Source organism: Lasioglossum baleicum, chromosome 8 (genome assembly GCF_051020765.1).
Source record: "Lasioglossum baleicum chromosome 8, iyLasBale1, whole genome shotgun sequence".
Classification (NCBI taxonomy): domain Eukaryota; kingdom Metazoa; phylum Arthropoda; class Insecta; order Hymenoptera; family Halictidae; genus Lasioglossum; species Lasioglossum baleicum.
This window is the reverse complement of record NC_134936.1, coordinates 4,052,269-4,069,048: the sequence shown is the minus strand read 5'-3', so window position 1 is coordinate 4,069,048 and position 16,780 is coordinate 4,052,269. Positions and strand designations below refer to the sequence as shown.

General features: G+C 33.6%; 1 protein-coding gene across 5 annotated transcripts in view; it reads right to left on the bottom strand.

Annotated features, from left to right (window-relative positions):
• Positions 1-16,780, bottom strand: part of LOC143211668 (uncharacterized) — a 267,501-nt gene that overhangs the window by 155,508 nt on the left and 95,213 nt on the right. For all 5 annotated transcript variants that reach the window (XM_076429526.1, XM_076429523.1, XM_076429522.1 and 2 more), the window contains exon 3: positions 4,188-4,321. In XM_076429526.1, the coding sequence (XP_076285641.1) occupies positions 4,188-4,199 (12 nt within the window). In that variant the 5' untranslated portion in view covers positions 4,200-4,321. The remainder of the gene's footprint in view (positions 1-4,187; positions 4,322-16,780) is intronic.

Sequence of the window (16,780 nt, the reverse complement as noted above, 5' to 3'; positions counted from 1 at the left end):
TGTATTTGGTACGTAATCTATGTAATCCAGTAGGTTTGTACCCGGGGCGGTTGCAGATCGAAGTTTCGATCCTGTAGGATCAATGGTTCAGGAGTTATGCTTGCTTAAAGTTGAGCAATCTGCAGTGTTTTTGACAGGTAAGGGCGCCGTCATATTGATTTGTAGTGACGACCGCGAGCCGCTTACCGAGCAGAACCGCCGCCGGTTCTTAACGCTCCCCTAATCACCAAACCAACTAATTAATTATTATGCGCGGTAAGCGGTGCCCTTACCAGTCAAAAACACTGCAGATTGCTCAACTTTAAGCAAGTACAATCTACTGGATTACATACCAAATACATAATAATTTATAGGACAAGGGCACAAATTTTGAGTCCGGTAAAGTAAAGAGTAGCTTGTATTTCAGTTTACTATATTAAGAACTATAAAAAAATGCTTGTAATATCTAAAAAATAATTGGTTCTTAGGCCTTTCGTCGTTTTTGCTCGGAATATCTTTTCTTCCACATGGCCAACTGGTGTACAGGATTCCTACAAATCGAATCAACTATATCAAAAATCCCAAAAATTGTCATAATCCGTGATATATTCTCTAGACATTGACGATCCCACATTTCAATTTTCGTGAAAATTAACAAAATGGCAGATATTTTAAATTGTATGATTGAATTTCGGTAGAAAATCTGTTAACTTTTTATTTATATTTAAGAAAATAATGTGAAAATGAAAAAAATCTTATAGTGAAGATAATTGTAAAATTTTAATGTAATTGCTTAGGTAGAACTCGAGATATCTTGTACACCGTTTTGGAAAACGCGTTTAAAGCTTACGAATATAATTTTTCTATAAATACAAAAATTTTCTATTTTTTCAAAATATTACTGTGTCCTAACCTCTTGAAACAGAGTAATGTTTTTCTAGCAATCGTTGCAAGTTCTATTTATAAACGAGACGGTAGCTGCACTTTGAACGAATTGAATAACAGAAATCGCTGCAGTCAGTTAGATTAGGCAAATGCTCCACCGTGCTTTAATGTGCGTTGTCGTGCACGTTAATGTGTCATGAGGCCTTACGCAATACGAGAGCCTAGACCTATAGATTTGTTTCTCTTCGACTAAAAAGGGGTTTCTGCGCGGCGTTCTAACAGAGTATCCATGCATTTATTCGCTATATTTACAAAAACTTGCGTACGGTGGAAAGAAAGCTTTAATTTTCTTCAGGTTTTTCTCACTTTTCACTCTCACGCGTTTTCTTCCGAGGAACGTTAGGAAGGAAGGTCGGAATTTTTCTCCATTGTTTGAATCTTATATTTCATGGATTTCATACACATTTTTAATTATGTAAATCCAAATCAAAAAGATAGGCAGACTTGCGAAAATTCGTTGATATTTACATCATGACAATTTCGTTGAAAAAATATAGTATAACAATAAGTGTGGTCTCATTTTAAAACTTTTAAAATTGTTACTTTTGTATCACTTGTGATTCGATCACGTTCGTTCCCAATCACGGTGATTATTCACAGTGATTCATGATTTTCGTGATCGCTTCTGATTGGCGGAGGGCCTAACTATTCTTTGCGCAAGTCTCAGAGCCATAACCTGACAAAATTGTGAGTTACATCGAGATTTGTAAAACGTTTCTCAAATTATTATTTGCGTTTCCTATAATTGTTAAGTAATACATTGATATATTGTAAAACTGTATACATATTGCATATATTGTACATACATAAACATAAAAGTAATTGTCTGCACTTTTATATAACATTATTAATTAAAAAAAAGTTCAAGTAAATGCTATTGCGTTTAACGAGAGGTATCAAAATAACAGAAAGTCAACAATACTTTCCATTTAAAAAAATGTTAGGCCCCCCTTTCTTCCCCAAAATATTTAATACATACTAAAATATTAGTCCTCCTTATCCAATTAATTAAAAACAAAAATTAAGTCGATATCTCCATTAGATTCTGAGAAAACAGCTTGTTACACTTTATCTTGTACACTCTGTATAAAAATAGTTTTATTTGCTATTCATTCGAGCTGAATTAGAGTCGCTTCAATCAAGAATATTCAGAATAGACGGCAATGTGCCTCTCTCGTGGTTAATTCGAAGAGAAAATCTACGCAAAGGCTTAAAAATCCTAACCACCGATTAGAAAATAAGCAAATGTACTAACAAATATGAAATATAAAAACTAATATTAAAACTTGCAAAGTGAAGAACTGAAAGCTATAAGAATTTATTAAATATACACCTCAAAAAATTGTAAAGAAAAACTTTTATAACAACTTATTATTCGTGAAGTAAACACAGTTTCAGAAATACCTTACTTTAATTTCAAAAATATGTCAAACCTTAATTAACGTTCACGTTAATATATTCCTAATTACTAATTACTTCAAATTAAAGTATGAATGCTTATGAATATAATCAGACCCATACATCTTTTGTTTCAAAACATTTAGTGATTTCGTTCAAAATTTATTTGAATGATGATTAACAATGCAATTACTAATTCAAAACGGCTCAGCTTCCTACTATTTTGCAAAAATGATTATATACATATTATTCAATATAAATCAATGTAATACGAAATATGCGATACATTCAATTTTTTAATATTTTTTATTCACGCCATTTTCATAATTACTGATACATACATCTGTGAAAAATAATAGTGATCTCTTCATTGAGTATTTTCTTTCTTAAATTATGTTTCCAATCAAAATCTTGGAATTACTTTTATAAATTTACCTTTGAGAACAATGTCGAGTGAAATTTAAATACATATTAATGTCATCCGTGTCTCATTTTAATTTACCGGATGTTTTGATTTATTTACAAGTTCTTCAATTTATTCGTATGCACGTTCGATAAAGAATCTATGTAGTAAAAACACATTTGTAATGTTATCGCATCTTATCAAAATCTTTCAACATTTATTTTTTAACATCTCGAACGTCAAAGAAATTTTCAAATTCTAAGAAGTTGAAAAGAAACTTCTTGAAAGCAGGTGCACCGTTTACTTTGCATCTTTATTACCTTCGATAAAATAATATAGGGAAGGGTAATCCGTTAATGTAAATTGATACTGCTTCCGCATGCACTTGAGAAAAAGTTTTATGATAAGTCTTAAGAGTACTTAACAGCTGCAAAATTGTTCAAACAAATACATTTCTGATATTATCTTCTTTGTACGTTTCACAGTGGGCGAGAAACCGATCTTTTTGGACAAAAATCTGCCGACAACTCAGTTTTTCATCGATTCAATTGGAGTTTTTTTTTAAATGTTCGTGAAGGACTATACTTTGATGACGTGCTGCGCGAAAATCGTTAACTGTCACAAGAAATCAAGAATCCTTATCTACAATACCCAATAACTCCGATACTTCATCCGCCCATACCATAAATTTGCATGTCGCAGCTTAGTTGCCGGCACTTTTTAACCCTAAACCCTAAACCGCAAAATTTTAAACTGTAAAAAAAATAAAAAAAATTTTATTAAAATTTATTCATGGTATAAACTACCTCCATAAGTTCATAAGGTACTGCAACATGGAAGTAAAGTAGTTTTCAAAACATTTATTTTCGTATCTTGTAGTAAACTAATTGTTCAATATTGGAAAAGTTATCGTCTTTTTAAGATTATATTAGTTTTAGATAATATAAGTGGAAGTCACTGTACGCGTAAATCGTTGTTCTTATAAAAAAATGTTTAAGTATATACATATGTACATTTTGCATTAAGGAATGCGATAACTAGAGAGACTCTACTTTTGACACCTTACAAAATTTATAATGAAACAATATACGTTCAAACAGATAAACAATTAATAATTTTTTTACTGAACTGTGTTCAGTATGTTTAACACTAGGTTTACGGAGCTCAGAAAATAACTATTTCACATTATTTTATAAACATTATAAGAATGTGTCTATCCAAATTTTTGGCCATTTTTCCAATAATATTGTATATACCCAAAGAAATAAATTTGGTAAATAATTTCTCAGCGAAGCATATTTACAATCTTAGTAATCGCAAATTAAGAATATTAGAACCCGTCATTTCGACGGGTCCGGTAAACGTAGTGTTAATTAAGTGTCCAGTAATAATTTCTGCAGTGGTATTTATACATCGATTGCGTGTTACGGTAATTATGCGAGCCACTATTGTCTATCCTTACCTTAGTACTCATACGTGTGAAATGATGAGGAAGGGTGCAATTGCATCCTGCAAGTGCATCGTTGTATTTCCGGGAATAACATGGGAGTTCAGACCTTTTCAAAACCAACTTTTTCTTTTATCATCTTCTGCGATCTGAAACCAAAAGAAGAAAAAAGGTTATAGAATCACTGCAGAGAAACTTCAAATGCAGTTGCACTGGTAAATTTAAATTATACAGGCTGTTCCGTAACTGGTGGTACAAGCGGAAAGGGGCTACATGAAAAAATAAGTCGAAAATATAGAATAAAATTTTCGTCGGGTACGCGTGCACTTAATCACGTCTCGTTAATGATGAAAAAAATCTCGCAAAAAAAATTTCACCAGACATAACTAAGAACCACCCTAATACATATGTACATTGTACATTGTACATACACAAGGTCATCGAAATGAAATTGCCGCAGACGGAACTAGTTGGGAAAAAATAAAAGAAAGATTTACTGCAGGAAGATTACCACTACATAATATTTTCAGACATAGTCTGTCCCACATTCTTTTTGTAACATTGTAATAAATCAATATTCTACTATTATATAATATTCTACACTATTACGTACTTTTTAAATACCAGTCATTTTGACTAGGTTTGGTAGTAACAGCTTCGTCTTAACTGTCAGTAGTTCTAGTGTTAACACAAAACTTACCACCACCGGTCATAAAATCAATCTTGCCATTTTTATAAGGGAACATGTACCACCAATGCCGTAACGAGGGCGCACAGTCGATTCAAAATCAAAGAACTTCCGATAGAAATGAGGTAGAGCGATGACATTTTTTAAAATTAAAGCTGAAACTTTACAGAATATGGGAAAAATAGGGAGATTATGGTACGAACGTTTTTTAACGTTGAGAAAATTCGTTAAACGTGTAGAATTTCAAGAAAATGTGGTTTCTCCAGTACCACGCGCGGAAAAAATTTTTTTTAACATGCTATATATCATTTCCCGTAGATTTCTTCACGCTGATTTCAAATTTTTGAGACCAGATTTGAAATCAGCGTGACAAAATCTATACTATAATATATGTATACTATACTGTTATTAAGTATTTTTTAAAGAGACGGTCATTTTGAATGGTTTTAGTAGAAATAGCTTCGTCTTAACTGTTGGTAGTTCTACAGTTAAATACCATTTTCATAACCCATACAAACGCACTTTTCGAGTGATTCAGTGGTATGTTGAAGCAAATTTGAGTCACTTGCACTGTCTTGTCTCTGTCATTGAAAGCAGCGGTACAAAGATCAACGGCTCGTGACCACATGTTCCATTGTTGTTCGCGGCACGACAGAAGCTGCAATTGTTCGTAGCATGGCATTTCGCCGGATACGGACTGCCGGCTATATGCTCCACCAACTTTCCCGACGTCTTTTATCATGAAGACGCCCGCAGACTTGTGTCAGATTAATGTTGATTAGTGCAGGATTACACGATAAAAATATCAGCAGAAACATTTCTCTGCATAAACCAGCTTGGATACGACTCATTCGACCGAAACAGATGAATATGTATTGACAAAGTGTTCCATGAATTGTAACAAAGGATTAAAAACTGAATGATGAATAATAGACTGCGGATTGTATGCATTTATGAGAAAAATAGACTGGTTCAATTTAAAGCAGTGGACACAAATAATAAAATTATCGTTACAGGCTCGGATAAAAATGGTTAGCAAAACATTATTTTTTAAATTTTGTATAATTCCTACCAATTACGAACTAAACAAATTTTTGTTTGCTCATTTTCTAGCAAACTAGCTGGTCTAACATTTTAAAAAAATATCAAGTCCTTTCGACCAATTTTTAAAAAGTTTTGCGATTTTTAAGAGTGTCCACTTAATACAGGGTGGGGCAATAACTATGTCCACCTTGAATATCTCCGTTATTTGCAATAATATGGAAAAATGTTATCAACAAAAATTGCACGGTACAGGGGGGGGGGGCATGTTGTGACAAAAACATTTTTTGCGTGGGTGGAGGCATAGAGGAGATTCCAACGTCACCTTGATTTTTTTTTAATGGAAGCACCTACTTTCTGTATCACGAATCGATAGACTATCGAATTCTGAGTAAAAATGTATTGACCTCCATACAATGTCCTAAATCTAATAGTTAACGAGATATTATCGAAACAATTTTCTTTCTTCTTTGGATAATATCTCGTTAACTATCAGGTTTAAGTCATATGAAGGTCAACACTTTCATACTCAGAATTTGATACTCTATTGATCTGTGGTATAAAAAATAGTACATTCTATTTAAAAAAAGCAAGGTGACCGTCCTCTATGCCTCCACCCACGCAGAACATGTTTTTGTCACAACATATCCCCCCTGTACTGTGCAATTTTTGTTGATAACATTTTTCCATATTATTGCAAATAACGAAAATATTCAAGGTGGACATAGTTATTGCCCCACCCTGTATAGTCCCCGACTGTATGTTAGTTATGTATATTTATTCTGAAAATTTCATTGAAATCGGTGGAGGCGGAAAATTACATTAATTAGATATTAAATTTAGATTTCAATGATATTTTCATAATGTATATAAGTAATTAATACGAACAAAGTCCCTAAATTTCCAATAAGGGCCCACATAAAACATGCAGTTGTACAATACATTTTGATGATATTTTCATAATGTATATAATTAATACAGATCTACAAAAAAAACTTTTTAAATTTTCAATATAGATCCACATACAACAGTTGTGCAATACAACTTTTAGTATTTTCGCGACGATTCAGACCAACAGAAATTTTTTCAAAATTTATTCACTCTTATTAAATTATAAAAATAAATAAATTATTCAATTACTTCACGTATCAAGAATAGTTACAACGTGATCAAAACAAGAAGAGTTTTATTGATAAATAGTAAATAATACTATGATGTAAACACATCAGTATATGTATATTTTGAAGTTTCATTTACCAAATGAAAAATACAGCGAAATTTGTTGAAATGGTAAAATCAACGTATAGTCGCAGAATTAGCTAACGACAGGTTGAATCGATTACCTCTGAAATCACGTGTGATCAGTCGTCCTTGTTAGCGAGACTAGCATTAGGCTTCACAATGCGTCGAAATATAATCGGAACTATAGATAAACAGGAGTGGCCGATTGCTGTTGTTGCACGGATTCGTTGTGATGTAATAATGCACGGTCATGATAGAAAAAGCGATTATACGTGACTGCAATATCGACTTTCTCCCGTAAGATTTATTATATAAACGTATAGTGATCGTAGGAAAACGAAAATTCCATGTTGGGAATGATTCATATTTTTCCATGAAAAAACTACCTGTCGAAACAAGTATATTGACAATGCCAAAAAAAAACACGTAAAGAACAAATCCTAGAAATCATTAAATGTTTGATTAACACTAATGTATGTATAAGTAAGATATTTGTTCTGGGTAAACTTTACTTTACCGGACTTCAACTTTGTGTCTTTCTCCTATAAATAATTATGTATTTGATCGAAGTTTCCCCCGTGCCGTAAGGTGAATGGTTCAGGAGTTACGGTTGCTTAAAAAGTTGAGCATTTTTCAGTGTTTCTGGCAGGTAAGAGCGCCGCCATATTAGTTTGTAGTGACGATCGCGCGCCGCTTACCGACCAGCACCGCTAGATGGCTGCACAGGCACACAGTAATATCGCTAACATAGAGAAAATATCTCAGAAAATGTTGGAGAAGAAATATCGTGGAAAATATTTACAAAAACCTAACCCAGACCAGTTAAAACGCAACATCGTGGCCATGTCTTCCAAAATTCAAACAACAATCGCAATATCCGTTCAATATTATCTAGTTAAAAATTTTTAAGGGTTTAAGGGATTAGGACACAGTAACAAGTGGGGAAAATATTAGATTTTTAAACAACAGTACAGAAAAATGTGATTGATCGATTAATATAAGATTTGGATAAATTTTACCTTACCGGACTCACAAAATTTGTGCCCTTGTCCTATAAATTATTATATATTTGGTATGTAATCCAGTAGATTTGTACCCGGGGCGGCTGCAGATCGAAGTTTCGAGCTTGTAGGATCAATGGTTCAGGAGTTATGGTTGCTTAAAGGTGAGCAATCTGCAGTGTTTTTGTCTGTTAAGGGCGCCGCTTACCGAGCAGAATAATTAATTAGTTGGTTTGGTGATTAGGGGAGCGTTAAGAACCGGCGGCGGTTCTGCTCGGTAAGCGGCTCGCGGTCGTCACTACAAACCAATATGACGGCGTGCTTACTTGTCAAATACACTGCAAATTGCTCAACTTAAAGCAACCATAACTCCTGAACCATTGATCCTATAGGATCGAAACTTCGATCTGCTGTCGCCCCGGGTACAAATCTACTGAATTACATACCAAATACATCATACTTTATAGGAGAAAGGCACAAATTTTGAGACTGGTAAAGCAAAGAGCAGCCTTTGTTCTTTTTGAAGGAATGCAATCTCCGCATTTTACCAGCTATGCTAAACAATAATGTCATTCAAACCATATACTGTAACATAATGTAAATTACGTTCAACTGTATAGAGCTCACGCAGAGGTCTTTTTATTTGACAATTATTGAACTTGTAAAGGTGTTTTCATGTATGTGGGAATTTATTGAATATATTTGTTGACTCCAGTGTATATTATTTTTATAATACTATACACATCAGTCACTTGTTATGGTCGGTAGTAACACTAAAGTGTTAAGGCACTCGTAATCAAGGTCTATCTATGTACATACACTCCTGAGTAAAAAACAAAGCACAATGTACTTTGTAAAATTTTAATGAAGAATGAACAAAAATAAGGGTGTCTCATTTTGAATTTCTAGGGAAAATATCTCGAAAAATATAAATGACACGGTAATTTATTTATTACGGTAATAAAAAAAGCTCATAAAGATCAACTTTGAATATTTTAATTGAAAACCATTTTTTATATTGTTGGCATCGAGCCGTTTACGAAACACTGCCTGAACATAACGTTAGTATAAGCCGTTTCCGAGATATGGGAATAGAGGTACATTTTCTAGACTATCTCATGGTCGAGTAAATAATATCATTCATTTCTCCCGAGATATTTCCCTTGGGAGATGCAAAGATGATAATTTCGGAAGATCTTTTTAAAGGCTTGAAACTCCATTTTGAAATGTATTTTCAAATCACCATTCGTGTTTGTGTTACCCCAGAGTAGATCTCCTAGAAATTTTGCTTCATAATGGCAACTTACAGTGAGGTTTTATATGTAGACAGTTTATTAACTCTACAAATTGTATAATATGCAGGGTGTTCATGCTATTACTAGCCACCGTTTTTCTTGTAAATAGCAAATATTAGAAAAAAATGTAAAAGGAAAAAGTAGTGCTGTTTTTTATATGCAACACAATGGCGTATGTAACTTTTTTGTGTTTATACTATTTTGTTAGATATGAAGGTCACCTTCATTTTTTTAAATGGAATGACGTATTTTTTCAAACATCAATCGATGCAGCTGGACATTCGTTATAAAAAGGTACTAACCTATGTATGTCGGAAAGTTAGTAGTTCAGGAGATATTTCGATTTAAATAAGTCTAAAACACCATTACTGTAGTACTAATTGTTAATAATTGTTAGTACGACAGTAATGGTGTTTTAGAGTTATTTAAATTGAAATATCTCATGAACTACTAACTTTCCGACATACATAGGTTAGTACTTTTAGTACTTTTAGTACATACGTTAGTACTAATTGTTAGTACGACAGTAATGATGTTTTAGAGTTAATTAAATTGAAATATCTCCTGAACTACTAACTTTCCGACATACATAGGTTAGTACATTTTTATAACGAATGTCCAGCTACATCGATTGATGTATTAAAAAATACCTCATTCCATTTAAAAAAATGAAGGTGACCTTCATGTCTAACAAAATAGTATAAACACAAAAAAGTTACATACGCCATTGTGTTGCATATAAAAAACAGCATTACTTTTTCCTTTTACATTTTTTTCTAATATTTGCTATTTACAAGAAAAACGCTGGCTAGTAATAGCGTGGACACCCTGTATAAAGTATTAAATTGTCACACACAACATGGCAATAATAAAGCGCTACAGACGAATATCTCCGAAAATATTGATTCTACGCAAAAATGTTTCAGATGAAAGTTGTTCAGTACCGAGGGGAGCACATCATGTGGTGGGACTTTCATTTTTTCCGATGGATACTCCAAGGTGAGGTGAAGGTCAACTTTCTTTTTTTAAACGGGATGATATGTTTTTTATCCACCACCAAATAGTGCGTTTTGAGATGAGTTCAATGACCTATGACTCAAGGTCAAACTTGTAGGGAAATGCAGAAAAGGTGTGACCGTTTTATTTGTACTTTAGTTCGTGCCTTCGAACGTTCACACCAAAACAATAACATGTGTTCAATATCAGCATTACTCAGGACAACATCAAAATCATTATCAATGAAATGAAAACAAACGTATTTATGTATTACTGTGCTCTTCTGCAAGATAGTCAGTTTAGTTTCATTACTATTTGTGCTGAGGTATCCTTCGCTGAACGATAGTACTTAAATAAGTGGTGAGAATGGAAATGTACCAAAATTGTTTGATATGTTTATGGTACTAGGAGAATGCAGGAAAAATTACAGATCGACCATCAAAATCGCATATGGCATTTAAAAGACTAGAACAGCGTTTTCCTACGACGCGTAAAAACATGAATAATTGTTAAAATATTGAGCAATGTTAGAGAATCATTTAAACGAAGAATTGTTAAGCGCATTGAAGTAAGAGGTAATCATTTTGAACACATACTAAACTAAAGTACAAATAAAACGATCACACCTTTTCTGCAAGTTTGACCTTGAATTACCTTGGGTTATAGTTATAGGTCATTGAACTCATCTCTAAACACACTATTTGGCGGTGGATAAAAAACATATCATCCCGTTTAAAAAAAGAAAGTTGACCTTCACCTCACCTTGGAGTGTCCACCGGAAAAAATAAAAGTCCCACCACATATTGTTCCCCTCGGTACTGATCAACTTTCATTTGAAACATTTTTGCATAGAATCAATATTTTTGGAGATATTCGTCTATAAAGCTTTATAATTGCCACCCTGTATGTAATGTCCAATCTTTTAAAGTATAATAATTTTCCAATTTCTTTGGAAATTTATGAATTGCTTATTATACGTATATTCTGTCTAAAAACATATAGCGTAAGTTGTGACTTACATAAAAGATCGTTTGTTGCAATTGAAGTAGAATATTTTTATCTTGCATAAAAACCCGCAGTCTACTAACAAATTTTGTGTGTTTTGGGAAATATGTATAAATCAGTGTGCGTCGCGTCGAGAGAATTTGGGATGCCTGCTGTCAACGTATTTCTAAATTCTGCCCACTAATTAGTTTTCATGCTGACAGGAAAGGGATAGGTAGCAATTATTTACTTCCTTGACCGCAGTTGAGGAAGCCTTTGTTTCAGGGTAAAGCGCAGTGCAACTTAATTAGAATTGACGGCTAAGGTTTTCCTTGCTCCGAGTCAGACAGTCTGAATACGGGATTAGACTACATATATGTATACCTTGCCCAACGAGACGAGGCAGTAAACGTAAACATAGCCGCTTGAGTGTGACAGAGTTGACGTTACCCTCCTCAGGTAGGTGTGCAAAAATTCCTAAAAGCCGGCCAAAGTACAATTTTTCGAAATGAAGAAGTTTGTTTATCCGAGTGCTTATGCATTAAGTAATACAGTAAATCCTCCACAAACGCAAAAGCCTCGGGGAGGTTCGTTTGCATTTTTCGTAGGCCGACACTATTTTTTTGAGCTTCAAAGGCCGAGCCGAACGTAGAGAAGGACTGCGACTCTCCGTGTCTCTTTCTTTCCCATACGGTGTCCTTCCTAGCGCCAAAACGTTCATCGTCAATTGAACTACTAAATACAGTTGAAATTATATCGTGTTTGGTCTTATTTTAATCATAAAAATGCCACAGATGATTTGGTGAAAGTTTCATAAAAAAATAAGTAATAATAAAAAAGATTTTATATTGGTATTGCATTGTGAGGACGCACGGGCCTTTGAACTGTGCCGACGACTGCGACTCTCCGCGTCGCATTAGTAGTGATCCACACCGATATACCCGATCAGATTACTACAGTGGAGAGGATAGTTACGGCCTTGTTGCGTTTATCGAGAATTTACTGTAGTTCAAATTATAAGAAACCATAAAAGTTAGTTTGGAAAATTTATTTTAACTTGAACAATGAATGTTATTCTCAGATAAAGACAAAATACGAAGATTGGTCAACAAATCTTTATCATTAATCTTCACTTCGTTAAAAAAGATTATCGATGTAGGAAACGTTCAATCTGAAAATCCTACAAGTTGGCCAATTTCAACTCCAGGCTATTCAAGCATTCGCTTCATTTTTTGTTCACACCAATTCGTCTTGAATCGACGCGAGCACCGAACGGATCGAACGGTTTGAAATAAGCATTAATCATTTCAAGCCAATCATAGACGCTCCAGCCGACTCGAACGATTTGATTACCCATCATTAGATCCAGACAGCACTTTACGTATTTTCTCTGAACCGATATTTCCAAAGAATGCTTCGATACTCAAACGTGATTAGTAGATGATGCAAAGACTGACATGTGAAGAAACAGAAATGTGTTTAGAGAAGACCACGTCTTACTGAACAGACTTGGGCTATTCTTAAACAACATTTAATATTTATACATCATTTAAACGTAATATTTTATTTTATAATTACTTCCATGTCCGTGCCACTTTTGAAATATTATTTTAAATATCATATTATTTTATTTTATTTATTCATTTATTCATTTATTCATTTATTCATTTACTCATTTACTCATTTACTCATTTACTCATTTACTCATTTACTCATTTACTCATTTACTCATTTACTCATTTACTCATTTACTCATTTACTCATTTACTCATTTACTCATTTACTCATTTACTCATTTACTCATTTACTCATTTACTCATTTACTCATTTATTCCCTTATTCATTTATTCATTATTTCTTTAAACAGATTGGTTTATTTAGCAAGTACAGTATTGTTACTTTTAGCTTATATTACATATTACATAGGTGTTACATTAGTATTATATCCATACGGAACATTTATTGAGATAATTATAAATTATTTTCAGGCCTTCTCTCTACAGGCTCACCAGATATTATTGAATTACCACCTCGATTTTCGTCATTATTATTATTCCTAGCGAAGAATGTTTATATAAGGTTGAATGATTTCGAGAGATGCTTACTTTGGTGTTGTGAGCTTTTTTGCAGGTGGACGCGTAGGAGAGATATGAAGGTTATCAGTATTTTTTAAAAATTGGATCGTATGTTTTTTCCTGCACCAATCGATGAAGCTTCATATTCTTTACAAAAAGGTATTAACCTATTAATATCGAAAAACCATTAGTTACGGAGATTTTAGTTTTACTGTCTAGTAAAGAAATGTAGAAAAATGTGATTATTAATATGTGGTTTTTCTTAGAGGTGCACATTATTTAAAAAATTATTGTCCCTCTATTATAAATTAATGTGGCAATAACAATGAAATTTTCATGATTTAATTTTACCAAATATTCGAGTACCCATGGGATGATAACGCACATAAATTGATATTTTACTTTTCGATTTTATAAATCATTTCTTCACTGATCACTAGACTGAGGATGTTTATGCATTTTCCAATTTTTGTCGACAAATTTTAAGAAAGTGGAATGAAATAGAATCTTATTTTTAATGGGAACAGCCTTTGCACATCCAAAACAAATGAAAATTGCACAAAATTCTATCGAATTTTATATTCTAGCCTTTGTTGAATATTCTCATAAGCCATAAATGCATGAAACCCGCAGTCTAGTTATAATTGAAATTTAAAGAAACGTAGAAAAATATGATCATTAATATGTGGTTTTATATAAATGCACATTATTTAAGAAATTATTGTCACTCTATTACAAATTAATGTGGCAATAACAATGAAATTTTCATGATTTAATTTTACCAAATATTCGAGTACCCATGGGATGATAACGCACATAAATTGATATTTTACTTTTCGATTTTATAAATCATTTCTTCACTGATCACTAGACTGAGGATGTTTACGGTAAGCAGGAATAAAATAAAAATTGACTTCATCCCTAATGACTTTGTTACGTTAAAAACAACATTACAATATACATTCTGTCAAGAAAGTACCGGGAATCGATCATTTAAAAAGCCCCCTTAAAGGGATTGTTGAAATTCTTTTTGTTGCTAAGTTGGCACAACTGTCCTCTATAATCCCGCGGAGTTTGAGCGTTACTTGTCATTTAGTTTGTTTACAGTGCCGAAACCGAAACCGAAACCGAAAAAAGCACGTCAAAGTCGATCAAAAGTGAAGGTGATGTTGACAGTTTTTTTCGATTACCGCGGTGTTGTGACTCAGAATTCTTGCCACAAGGTGAGACAGTAAATAAAGAATATTATCTGAGCGTTATGCGGCGTTTGAGAGAGCAAATTCGTCGAAAAAGACCAGATTTGTGGAAAGAAAACTCATGGATTTTGCACCACGATAACGCACCATCTCACAAGGCTATCATTGTGAACGAATTTCTGGTCAAAAACTCAACAAATCTTGTCGAGCAGCCACCGTATTCCCCTGATATGGCTCCGGCCGACTTTTTTCTTTTTCCAAAACTCAAATTACCACTTCGAGGCACCCGTTTTCAGTCGATGGATGACATAAAAGAGAATTCGCGGCGAGTACTGAAGTTGATTCCAAAAAATGCGTTTAAAAAATGTTTCGATGATTGGGTTATTCGTTGGCATAAGTGTACTATTTCGAAAGGGGCCTACTTTGAAGGCGATACAATAAATTTGGATAAATAATACATATTTTGTGTTTCATTGACCAATTCCCGGTACTTTTTTGACAGAATGTATTCTTGAATTCTTCTACTCTATTACTGTTTTATATTTCACCCAAATAATTTCTTCATAAATGCATAAAGATCCGCAGTCTACTGATCACATAATAATTTTGATCAGACCTTCCTCGCTAGAAAAGTTAGTAATAAACACATTAAAACAATTACCTAACAGATATGAATCAGTATAAGTTGTTACAAATCTTTCTGAAAAACAGATAATTGTGTAAAGTTGAAACGATTCCACTCGTTCAATGAAATTGCAGTACAAGTTTTACTCAAGAATCTTCTTCTTTCACGAGATTGGCGACGGAAGAAAAACTCTCGACAAAGCCGTTTCCAAGTAGGATCGCGACTGCTATGAGGCAAGAAAAGGAGTTCGAACAGTGCCTGAGAATACGACTCGATCGTTCAACTGGAGGAGATCAATCGATTTTCCATTATCCTCGTTCTTTTCGCGATGGGAAACGATCTCCCGAACAACGATAAACTACGTATTATTTTCGAAACCGTTCCGTCGCCTACTGAATGTTGTTCCAATACTCACGCGTTCCAATCAATACGCGAGTGTTACATTCACCCAAAAACAATAAAAGTATCATACAGTGGGGCACAAAACCATAAGACACTTCATGTATTTCTGCCATACAACAAAACTTTTTCGTTAGAAACAAAACTAGGTTATTACTATGTAAATTCGAACTTCTGGGAATTAATTCAATCATTAAATATAATTAATTAAATCAATTATAATATTATTTATAATTTCCGGTATTCAGAAAGAAGAGGAAGCTCTATTCATAAACAATCGTACGTAGAGCGTCTGAAAATGTAAAATAAATAAATGAGACACAATGATTCATTTTATTCATTTTTTTCTATCAATGATTTGCCTATCTTTGATTTGTATCAACTTTATCTGATCTTGTACTTTTCTAATTAAAGCCACCGAGAGAGGGATACGAAGAACTCGGGAAGTTTATGCGCGAAACACTGGAACGATTCGCTTTCGCGGAAGCCCAATAATGCGGAAGCTTTCCTCTGCTGCGCTACATGCAGAATAATTTGAGAGTCGCCCAAGAAGCCAGAGGAAAAAAGTCCTACCGACAAGCTAATGCGATTCTCGTTAAATAACACTACGTGCAATTAAGATTACGATTTAAAGCGCATTTCGCGCCCTCCTACTTGCGGAAATGCAAGTTATGGATCTCGAGATTCTTTTTAAGACAAGAATACTAATTACTAGACTGTTAAGGCGGTAGACTCGTTTCCAGGATTGCAATTGTGCGGGATTCGCGTTCTCATTTCTCGATAACACAAAAATGGGGTTTTTCAGTATTCAAAAACGCTAGATAAAAGATCGATCTAGGGCGCTATCGCATGATGTCGCCCTCAAAAATCCTATTTTACTACGTTTTCATTAACTTGCTTTCTTGTCTGACTGTCTGTCTGATTGTTCGGTACAAATTTTGCAATTGATTTTAAACTAACTTCCCGATGAACTAGAGACTTGAAATTTTAAACATAGCTCAGAACTGGATGACAATGCAATATTTTTAAAAAAATTTCAAAAAAGCCTATACGTTTAGGAGATATA